The following is a 12181-nucleotide window of genomic DNA, read 5'->3' as shown; positions in this document are numbered from 1 at the left end:
TTGTTTGTGCATGTTCCTTGTTCAGTATTGGTAACCTTGCATCATCCGCAAAAAAATTCATTTTCCCCATTGTTTCAGACAAGACGTGTTCACATGCTCTACAAAATGATACAAATATGACTTAAACTAAATCAAATAAGTTTAGTGATTTTGTGTTATTAATACAGTATAATATTTCATTTTTTAAATTTCCTATCCAACCAAAGTAATGTAGCTATTTCAATGCTTATGTGATTATTAACAAAGCGATCATCTCATGAAATTAAAAGGAGGCAAGCTTATCGCACTTTTTAATTGATCCGTTTCCATGACCACAGATGGACAATACAATTGACTCGTAGGCAAAGCAGATTAAAAGTTAGTCCGTGGTGTCTGGTCTCAGTCATAATAATATAGTTACAAGCGACTGAGCGTGAAGAAACAATAAGGTACACAGGCATATTTACAAGCTTTCCTTCCGTGACTCGGCCCCGACACTTGCACCAACGTGCCCCCGCTACAACACTAGAAGACAATACATCGCAATTACTTTTCTTTCCTTTACACAGCTGTCAGAACGTGTCATCCGTCAAACCCAACATTACTTCGATCCATTTAATTTGACCAGAGTATGCAGTACACATTTCAAAAAGGAATGGAGGAATTTCCTATGTTTAATACTAATAATTATAAAAACAATCCGGTCTAAAACTCAATAAGCTCAACGTGGAACTGCAATCAGTGGCTAGAGTGGACAAATGCGTTTTTTCGGTTGGTGTCAATTTGATGCAAGAGAAAGGAAGAGGAAAGGAGGGTGGGCAAGAACATTTAGTCTCCTTTCGTTTCGTTTGCTATTCCATCTTTTCCAACTTTCTAACATTCCACTTAGTGAAAAAAAAGGCAGAGACGAAGTAGAAGAGCGCAAGAGAGGGATGGCCAGAAAGGACAGCGTTAAACCTCGATATCTCTCCTCTGTGCTCTCCGGCCACATGTGTGTCCATGTTCAATTATCTTCTCCTGGACCGATCGGAACTCTGCCATTGTTTATTTGGAGAGCTTCTTCATCCTCTGGTCTAGTGCAGAAAAGTTCTCTTCTACGGCCACCAGGTTTTCCTTCATTGTCTGTTGGACCTTTGAGAGAAGAAAGGGAAAAGGCACGTTAGGTAAGAGGTAAAAGAAATGGAAGTGTATATGGAGTAGAGGTTAAAAAAAGGCAGTAAGTTTCAACAATCATGAATTTATGAAGATATTGTTTAATGAATCCAACATTTTCAATCTGTGAAAAAGTTTCTGTAGACAAGAAATTCATGAAGAAGATGCAGTTTAGTCTATATATTACCTCTATAAAGAGATTAGCTTCTGTGATGGCAATCATTGCATTGTTTAAAGTCTTTGTGTGGAGCCACGATTGAGACAAGCAGGCATTTCTGGTCTGGTTAATTCCAACGCTCCTCTGGTTGAAGTAGTTCACACTGAACGCTGTTAATTGATTTATGTTGTCTGAATTGTTTGGTGAATCTCCGACCCCTACCTGTGTTAGCAGAGTGTTATTGTCCTTCAGAGAGTTGTTGATCATCTGCTGAGTGGTGTCCAGGTGGGTCAGCAGCTGGCCAAACTGCATCGCTACGAGACACCGGCGAGGTTGGATGGAGGCGAGAGGGAGGAACGAGCAGTAAAATATAATATTAGTTCTTTGATTTACGAATCTGTGGTTAAAAAAAGAGAAACTTTTAAAAAATGCGATTTTGTCTTTGTGAAGGAGAGTGAAGACGAATGTAATCTGTAATGGATAACACTTGTTTTCCTACATTGGTGAAGAAAGATGAGGAGGGAAGCAGCTAAACCCCACTGAGCTGAGAACCCTTCCACTGCAGACTGTGACGGATCGGTGCAAAGAGAGCCGGGATGATAAATGACCTCTTTCAGCTCCCAGAAATGAATTATCAATATAATCTATTAATGCCAAGGTTCTGCTTTCATGTGCTAAATAATAAAAAGATGGTAATGTGATATGTAATATCATGCATCTCTTTCTCCCTGAGGGGGTGTTTAACAGTATTGCTAGATTTAGTCTAATTCTATTACCATTTTGATTCTCCCTTTCAGTGATTTTTTTTTTTGCCCTTTGTGATAATTGTATGGCATGGTTTAGGCTAATTCCATTATCCGTTAGAATCCCATTTTCGCTTAGTTTTCATCTTTTGTCTCGCACTCAGACGTTCCCATTGCAAATGCAAATCTGTCGGGCCGTGTTTTACTTCCCAGCACAGATGCTGCCTGAAACATGATCCCGGTTCACACCCTGTTATGTTTGGTAGCTACATCCTACATATTTCGAATGTTTGATGCCCCTCCCCCCCCCACCCCACTAACCTACATACATCCTTCTCCTTGAACTCTCACGGGTGTCATTTCAAGGTTCTTCCCTCACATCAAAGAACACAACTTATCAACGTTCTCATCGCTACGATCCTTACCGAGTTGAATTCTGCCCCGAGAGCAATATTATCACAATATTTACAATGTGAACCAATTACTCAACACGTATAATGTTATGCGGTGAAGCGACAACCTCAACAAATAACATTGTCTCATGGTTTTGACAGATCTGTGAGGACACAGTTCCTGTGCGTTACCTTGCTCGTGCAACTCCTTGACAGCGACGAGCCTCTGAACCACCTGAGGTACAGAAGTGGACATGGCATCCCACTTCTGCACCACATCATACAGCTGCGACACCTGACAGGTAAGACACATGCATTAAATACCAAGATATAACCTGCCAGCTAAAACATGTTTATTCCATCCAAAGTCACAGATGTGACCTAAGTTTCCTGATGCAGTAATTATTGTAGTGTAAACGATACCAGCGTTTATTATAATAATAAACAGTATCACCAACATTCAAACTCAACATTGGGACATTGTGGTATGCTAGAAATTCTCCTTGAGCAGCTGTATCTTTGGGTTTAATGACTTTATCAGACATAATCTCACATTAGCGCATGCTTTGGGACATTTTTATTTTTTATATTTAAAATTATTTAATTTATTATTTTTTTAAGTAATGTCACACATGTGAAGTTACACATTCTATTAACATTACAAAGAATCAAACAGGAATGTCCAAAAAAATACATCTTTGCTTGACTTTCACATGCAACATAATATAATTAACATGCACTGCCCTCTACTGGCCATTTACATGCACAGCATTCCAGAACAGTCAATGCCGAAGATGCATTAATAAAAGTTGCCTGGAATCATGCAGGTCTCAGCAGAATGGGATATTAAAACCCGAAAAAAGTTTTCATTAGACTCAAAAGTAACAAACTATCAAAACCCCTGGTGATAAAATTTGGGGTTGGCTCGGATTGCTTTAAGGCGGTGCCAAGTGTTGGTTAAATACAGCACTAAATTTCAATCTAGCACATGGTGCTACTCTTCAGTCTGGCTGCCTCTCAAGTGCCAGTGAAGGTTTTCCAAATTAATATCCTGTCACTAAGATTAAAGTGGAAAAATGATTAGTAAATTATACGACGACTGCGATTGAAGGACTCTGCCAGCAGAGTTTTCCCAACTTAAAAGTGCTGTGTAACTTTGTGCGAAAGTTTTCGGAGATAATTACTGCAGCGCTGCCGATGGTGAACTGTGCAGGAACTACAAACCTTGTTTTGTGTCTCAGCATCCTCAATCGCTGCTTTGTGTTTAGCAATCTCATTCATCTTCCCAAGGACACTCTGAAAGGGATGGACAACAAGTAATGTAGTCATTTTGTGCAAGAGGTACTGTTTTATAGGCATTCAGATACATTACAGGAAAAAAAACAAACAAGTGTTGATAATATTCATTAGAAATAATATATATAATAGACGCTAATATCGTCAATACTATAGTAAATTGAAGGGAGAACCTGGCACATTTTAAAAGTTAATACATTTAACAGTATTTCACCACGGAGTAAATGCACTGCTCATACTGACATCGAGTAGACTGAAAAACAATTAGCTAGAGTCAGAGGAGAGGCTCTGATCTATGTCTCCTTTTATATTTCAACATTTGTTAGATACACAATATTCATATACGTTTTTAATAAGCTTTGGGTTTGCTAGGCTAGCTGTGTGCACCATTACCGACATATCCATAAAACAGCTAAACTACATATTTCTTTTAAAACAACAATGTAATTAAATTGTAACACTTACACATCTAAGTGTCTATCTATCACTAACCCCGTGCAGTATGCTAAACATAGATCAGTTACCTGCAGTCTGGCCTCCACTTGATCCAGAGTAGATGAGTCCAGTGCGCTGACCCTCGCCTGCAGGAGCTCTATGGTGGCCTGATTCAAAGAACCACATACACACATACACAAGTTATATACAGCTCGTGCACCAAACTGTGTGTTCTTGCTCTTACTGGCATTTCAGCAATAAACAAACTTGGAGGCACTGATGTCATTAATCTTTGAAGTATGACCCACTTCTCCGGCTCCACATCAGATACACAGAGTTATGAAGACAAACAAACTCCAATGCGTTCCAAAAGAAAGAAGTTGACTTCTTACCATCAAACTGCCTCCTTGTACACCAGTACTAAGAGGTCCCTGCAACATAAACACAAAAGGAGGGACAATAAATTAGAGGAAGCAGCAATGAAGCCATCATTTACATAAATCAAGTGGAAGATTTTATTCCGGCTTCACTAAGCGGATGGTTACGCAGCAACAGGAGCATGTAAATTCCACTGAGGGAGAAGAATGAGGTAAGCAGCATTAGTGTGAATGAAAAAGAAAAGCGTGAGAGAGGATGTGCATGTGCCTATAAAAGGCTGTGTGCGAGTCTTTGTGTACCTGCTTGTCTGATCCTGAGCCAACAGCCATCTCCAGCTCAGCGAGACGCTTCTCCAGTTCCGCCATCTACGGGGACGGAAAAAAAGACAACACATGGCTGGCTGTGACACCACCATCCCACCAGAAACAACACACACACACGCACACACCTTCCTGCCTTTTCTCCCGTTTGTTTACCATCAAATATTCTCACCTTCCGCTCGAGAATGAAAACAATAACACGTCTAGCGGATCAACGTTTGCTGATTCTATGAGCGCACTTGTCCCATTCGTTCCCTCCACCTCCGAGTCCACTTTACCTTGGCGGATTCATTGAATTTTTCCTGCTCCGGTCTGCTGTGTAGCTCGTAGAGTACAACCCCGTCTGGGCCTTTGGCCGATGCCGCCGGCTTGCCGTCTCCTGCGGTGCTGCCGCGGCTGCCCTTCGCCACTTCCAGCTGGGTGAGCAGACGTCTGCGGGAAGGAAGGGAAAAGAGACACAAAAGGATTAACAATATTGTTATCCGCTTCATGAGTTGCCGTGCAACCATCCATTGTTGACTCCTTCTATTCCGTTTCCCACTCCATCCTTTCCCTGCCTACAACCTCATCACCCCCCCCCCCCACTGCCAGGGTCTGATGGGTTGCAGCATCAGATTTCAGGTTCCAGATGCTTGTCTCCTTGCTTTATTGTCCCGTCATCCTCCGCCTGTGCTCACCTGGCCAGCGCTCCATCTGGGTCAGCCAGATTGATGTGTGCCTGTGGTCCCAGCAGTGAATCAAGATGGGCAGAAACCAGCTGCTGTTTGAGTTGGGCTGCCTGCTGGGCGAGTACCACTGGGGTCAGGCGCTCCTCTGCATTGGTCTCTTTGGTGGCAGACTGGAAGCAGACAGACAGTCACGCTCAATGAGTGACAGAGTTGTACACGGCACAGACAGTTCCAACACTCAAAGAGAACACGTGTTCCAAAGGAAATATAATATATAGGCATGTCAATTTGATTGGTTTTGATATTATAGTTCAGTAGAAAAGGGATAAATTAGAGATATTCTGGTCATTTTTAACCTGTAGCTAAAGCTGCATGGGATATACATTTAAGGGTTAAAAAATAAATAAATATAGGGGGACTCTATCAAATTTTTGTTTGAAACTATTAGGCTTGTGCTGCTTTACCTGATGGACCGATATTCTAAACAGCCACCATTATGAAGGGGCAAAAAACATGCCAGAAACCATAACAATGCAAAACATAATCATCTTAAATTGTCAGTAAAAATTTTGGACATGCAAGCTCAGATTTCTGGTGTGATCCCTATATGATAACTTAAGTTCAATATCGTCAAACTATGCCTATGCAGGCAGCAGCTGACTTTTTCCATTCACTACATTCACCCTGATGAAAGCTTACACATAATAAAGCCAGTAATCAAGGAAGAGAAGCAGGTTGCATATTCTGCCAGCATGACCTTCATGAGTGAAAACCCATTGAATTTGGTGTTAGACCCATAGAACAGCAGACCCTGCTCTGTGTGCATCCAAGTTAACGACACCCACGGCTTAATTGGAGTTTTAATCAACTGATATTCAAGGTGAACTGAAGGCTTCTGTGGACACACGCCATAAAAAGCGCAGGTCTCCATTAAAAAAGTGAGACTTGGACATGCAAATTCCACCTCTGAAACTAAAAGGTTGCCCTCCCCTGAATAAAAACACGATCACATGTTCTCAAAGCAGACTAGGGGAAAGTCTTGGCAAGATAAAAGTGTAATAATCCCAGTCTACCATCCCTTTCCAAGTCCTAGGTGTGCTTGAGTGCATGTGTGTTCAGTTCACCTGGATGGCATCCACCTCCTGAGTGAGTTCCTGGATCTCATTCACCAGGCGCTGGTACTTCTGCTGGGGCGTCTCCTTCACGCCGCAGCCCTCTCCAAGCTAAACAAAGACCAGAGAGCAGAGAAACTGTATGAATATTACACAACAGCAAGTCTAGTACACCGAGTGCAGACAAAAAGACAAAAATCATTACGGTGTTAATTCTTAAAAGTGAAGCAATTAATCGCCGCTGAGCAGAATGCACTCACAATTTCAAATTCTCCGGACTCATAGCCAACTCTTCTGCTTCTACTGATTCTGTCTGAGAAATCTGTGAAAAGGAGACGCATGGGTTGAGGGAAATCAAGAGAAAGAGACAGAAAAAGCAGACTGTTTGTCAGTATGAAGCCCAGTCTGAGCCAGAGCAAGATGCGGGGTGAAATCAACAAAAAGCCAGACTTGTTTTATTACACCTGGAACAGAAGGGCGACATATTGATGCACCCGTCTTTGTCTGCCAATTCTGGATATTGCAAAGTTGCATGTCTTGCATTAAGGGTAATCTGTATTTCTCTATCCATTAAGAGTAAATACTGTATATTGTCTAAACAGACAGTCATTTTGTTTTGCATACTTAATAATTAAGATGATTACTGGTAAAATTGACAGGACTTTCCATTATTTAGTCCCCCCTAATTAATATGAATAAGGGCAAGCGAATAAACTTCTGTATAAAGCAATACCGTTATAATAGTTTCATTTTTAATTTATTGTGACGAACAGTATATCAGTACTTAAATTGATGTCACCCTTCAGTTTTCCTTAAAATCTTACTACAATTAATAAATTCCGATGAAGAAAAGATAAGTTAAGAGTGGACTGACCGAGCCCCTTGGTGTTGACATGCTTGTCTTTGAACTTGTCGTAGGCTGCGTTGGGGTTGACCACGATCCTCTCCACGCTGTCACTGCAGAGCTCCTCCTGTCATTCAGACACCAGGAAATAAAAGTCAGACGAGCGTAAACAAAGAATACTTGTAGACTACACAGACAGCAAAGACTTAAAAATGATTTTTGGCTTACTGAGCCAGTGAGCCAAAAGTCTCAAAGCCCAACGTAGAATTGAAATACGTTATTGATCACTGCCCCGAAATATGATTTATAAAAAAGTAATAAATTATGTGGTGGAGTCAACGAGTGTATTATTGCATACAAAGGTTGGACACCCACAGAAAATAAAAGCCATTGTAGTCATGAATCATGAAAATCTACAATAACTTCACAGCCATAATTTGGGGCTGTCCAGAACCAGATTATTACAACATAATTTAGAGTACCAGCAGGCAGGAGATAAATGTGCAACATCATGTATATCAAAGCCACAGTTTTACTGATTGCAGACTCTCAAGACCATCTTTGGAAGGTTTTAATTTATTATATTAATGTGTCATCTATATGGTATAAATCTACCATGTTAAAACAGAAACAATGTTATGTGAATGAAAAGCTGGAAGTCAAGAACACTTTGATTCTAAATGTTTGATTAGTGATTCTGAGGGAGCACAAAAATAAATAAATAAATAACAACGTGCATCATTTGATCAAAACTTCCAAGTGATCAATTATGATGAACTACCGTTAAGATTAAAACACCACTGACACACAGGTAGACGACATGAGTCCGGGCTCACGTACACATTCGGATTTAAAACAGACTAACAACACACACACACACACACACAACACAAGACAGTTACATAGATGTCGGGAGGAGGAAGAAGAGGAAGGGGGAGGAGGAGAGTTAGTCAGGCTCTTACCAGCTCCTTGGGATTCCAAAGAGAGTTAGAGAAAGTAGTGGAAGAGCAGAGGGAGAGAAAAAAGTTGGGGGGGAGAGAGAGAAAGAGAGAGAGAGAGAGACAACACAGATTAATGTGGTTATCACATGCCATGCACTCAACGGGAACAGTTGGCCAAGGTCGGGGAAAGATAAGAAAGAAAGCAGTGTTCTGAGAGTTTCTGTTAGAAACCCTGGAGACACGCTGCTCAGACTGCTTATGAAGTCTACAGTTCTTTCTCTCTTCCCCAGTTTGGGGCAAGACAGCCCATTAAGACCAACTAGTTACTTTCTCCTTTGGTACCATACTGCACTTTATAATGCAGTGCGACCGTATGCTCTCGTGGAGGGCATCATAGGTCCCACAACATTATGCCATGGACACAAGGGGGTTGTGGTGTTTTAAAAATAAAAAAAAGTCACAATGAAGGGCAACGGGTGGTTTTAGGGTGCTTTAAACAAGTTGAGAAACATAAAAGGCCTAAAAACCCTTGAACACATTATGTTACAGAAATTGTACTCTATCATGAATCATTCATCAGGGTAAGTCATTGCTTAATAACATGCTGTTCATCCGATATGAATTTAGCTGTACTAAACCGAAGCTGTTAATGAAGTTTGTCCAAGTTAAGGCCCCTATAAACAGTGTGATTCTGGCCTGTCCAAATGTAATGATATCTGGTGGTCTTAGATCGCAATGTGAGACACTGGAGTCTCAAAAGGTCCGACAGTGTCAGAGATTTAGGACCAAATTCTCAATTTGACTTCTGCTACGACCTAAAACCTACAAAAACAGACTATGGCATGCGAATAGGGAGAGGCTGATTCAATTATTTTCTTTTGTAAAGTAACAAAGTGTGTCGTACTTAAAACTGAGCTCGCTGTCGGCCGTGATCAAATTAATAGATCAACAGCCGAGACACATCATTTTATAATGACAAAGAAACTGTCATTCAGTGAACCGATGGCCAACACCTAAACCACTTAATAAGGCAAGTAAATACCAATCCAATGCATCCCTACATGAATACACTGGTCTACACATCATACTTTAGTAAAGTTATAGGCATGAACAGACAGGTGACATAAAGGGCGTTTGAGGAAAGTTTGTTTTGTTGTTTGGGTGCATATTCAAAACCTGAGACAGATAGATTGGGCCAGTTGATGTACGTTTCTGATTGCATTTATCATTAATGCTAGGATTCACCCAACAATCTGACAGGTTTCCAATTTGATAATGACGAGTCCAATACAAGTGTTATTATGCTATATCCATTCTATCCAAGTGAACCTTCTAGGTGTTATCACAGTCTATAGGGGCCCCTTAAAACATCCAGTTAGTCAAAATAGTGTTGTTAGGCAGAAAGCAACTGTTAGAACATGATGACAGGTTAAAGAAAGAGAAATATCTAAAACCCAACGACCCACACGTTTCCAAATAAAGTGCTGCTGAAGACCATCGACATCATTATTTCCTTGAGCAACACGAGAAGGAGGAAAATAATTGATTCCTTACACTTCAAAAACAATCCAAAAGTGATGGATTACAGAGCACAAAAAGGCTCCATGAATCCATTTCTCATTTCATCCCAATCAGTTAGAGGTAGAGGAAGGAAAAGTGGATATGAGATTAAAAAAAAAACATGCATTAAAAGCATGGAATTAAGCTCACTGAGAGTGAAACGGTGCCAGTCTTACTTGTACAAACTAGGGTCCCAGGGTGGGTGGGGAGAGTCAAAAACAAGGACAAGGGTATGGGAGGAACGAATGTGGAAACATGGAAGGGAAAATGCCAATTAGGATACACTCAGCTGGTCAGTAATCCGTCCAGACGTGTTTAAAAGCAATGTCAGACCAGCATCCCTCAACTGTTAACAAAGTGCTCAGCAATAGCACCGACTACCAACTCTGCTTCATGTTATGGTTGGAGGGCATCGAGAACAGACGCGTCTGTGAGTCACAAGACCTTCTTCATGACATATAGTTAGAAATATCCACTTTGTTCCCTGACATTTTCACATATAATAGTGCTTTATGGGAGTTTTTTATGTTATGCTTTTGAACTATTTCATACTTGTTTTCCTTGCTCACTTCTCTCACGTAAAAAAATATAACAGATATGAATTAATATGCATAAAAGGTGGCAGATAAAGTTCGACAGTAACCTGAAAATGACATCTGGGCATTTTGAATGAAATATGAACAAAATATACTTATTTTTTTCTTTTAGACCCATGAGCTTTTCCATATGAATTTGAAATGTTTCACAAAGCACAGGCAAAACCAGGAAGTCTTAACGGTTACAACTATTGGTACTATATAACACATTTATTTTGCCCTACATTATTAGTAAGGACACATTTTAATTAAAATTCCACAATATGTCATACAAGTTGTTGCGTGGTTGGGTGACAGGAATATTTGCACATTCATCCCAGTGAAGGAATTAAGTTGTCTCCCTTGTTAACTAACGTTAGTTAGGGTTAGCTTAATAATGCAGCGAATCAAAGAGTCTGTAGACCGACAAATCCGGTGAATACAAATCGTCCACTTACCGACTCGAACTGAGCCTGGTCATCTTCTGGAAGGTCACCGGTCTCGTAGATGTCCGGCTCATTAAAGGCCTAATAAAACAATCAGGTAAACAATACGTGAAACGATGACATATCCCGTTTATTGTCGTTTTCCTGGCCAACGCCCCGGCCCATTCAACAACACGTAACTTGCTAGCCCTTCCTCTCCGGTGGCTTGTATCACAAGACATACACTTTAACGTTAAATTGACATTTAGCAACTAAGAATCAACAAGTCTTAACGCTACTCGTATAGAGAGTTGCAAACAAAAGGCAGGCGAAAGAGCACAAACAGCGGACACGTTAAGCTAACTTAGCTGTCACATCTCGGAGCTAGCTTTGCCATGTAGCCATCTAGCTAATCTGTCCGCTAGCATTAGCCACTTACAATTCCTGGCAAGTTTGCGTATTTGGGATCAGCCATTTTCAGCGGGGAGCAACGATGAGACCAACAATCCACCACAGAATGCAATATCAGTTCTTAAAACGTGTAAATTACAGATGAACCGAATCGAGTTGCAACAAAAGCTAACGACAGATGAGCCAGCAATCTCTCAGCCGGCGGAGGCTGATGTGGTCGTTCTGCGCTAGCTTGATTTGACAGTGTGTGTGTGTTGGGTTTCATGCGCGCGCCGGCGCACGGGCGGTGATGAGCTCGCTACACCGATGGGAAGGACTTCAACGGCCGAACGAAAACGTTAAAACAAGCACACCCGAAAAAGTGGAGCGTGTTTCGCGCATGCGCCCAGGTCGACCAATACTATTTAACGCCCCATTTCTGTTTTTTCGCATAATTTTATTATTTTATTGTTTTTTCCAATTTTTCCTCACCCTCACACTATATTTCCCAACTAGTTTGTTACAAAAACAAGAATGATTCTGTCTTTTTTTTTTCTAAAAGTATTTGGTTGAATTGCAGCAGAGTCGCCACACGGTGGCGCTGAAGGTACGGCCAGACAACTCAAACAACCGACCAAAGAGGGTCGATGAAGAGGATGGCTCACTCCGTCGTGAAAAAAAATGATCCACCTTTTCTAAAGTGGTTAAGTGACGTGAAGTAATGTAAGACACTGCTGTATGTTTCTTGTTTGAATTGAGTATTTATTCTACAATGGGTTTCAATATTTACTTTTTATTTATCGCTGCACATAAA

The 12181-nt window shown here is 40.9% G+C and overlaps 1 protein-coding gene across 1 annotated transcript; it reads right to left on the bottom strand.

Moving 5' to 3' along the window:
• Positions 1-273: 273 nt before the first annotated feature.
• Positions 274-11630, bottom strand: dctn2 (dynactin 2 (p50)). The gene is made up of 14 exons (XM_084022654.1): positions 11417-11630; positions 11011-11079; positions 7507-7603; positions 6893-6954; positions 6645-6743; positions 5530-5690; positions 5131-5284; positions 4832-4897; positions 4547-4585; positions 4244-4321; positions 3648-3719; positions 2616-2718; positions 1511-1602; positions 274-1110 (listed from the first exon to the last, which is right to left on the bottom strand). The coding sequence occupies exons 1-14, from the start codon at positions 11450-11452 to the stop codon at positions 1024-1026; spliced, it is 1215 nt and encodes a 404-aa protein (XP_083878780.1). The 5' UTR covers positions 11453-11630; the 3' UTR covers positions 274-1023.
• Positions 11631-12181: the final 551 nt, after the last annotated feature.

Source organism: Eutrigla gurnardus, assembly GCF_963514095.1.
Source record: "Eutrigla gurnardus genome assembly, chromosome: 2".
In the NCBI taxonomy this organism is placed as follows: Eukaryota; Metazoa; Chordata; class Actinopteri; order Perciformes; family Triglidae; genus Eutrigla; species Eutrigla gurnardus.
Note: the sequence above shows the minus strand (reverse complement) of the source record. Positions and strands in the feature narration are given on the sequence as shown.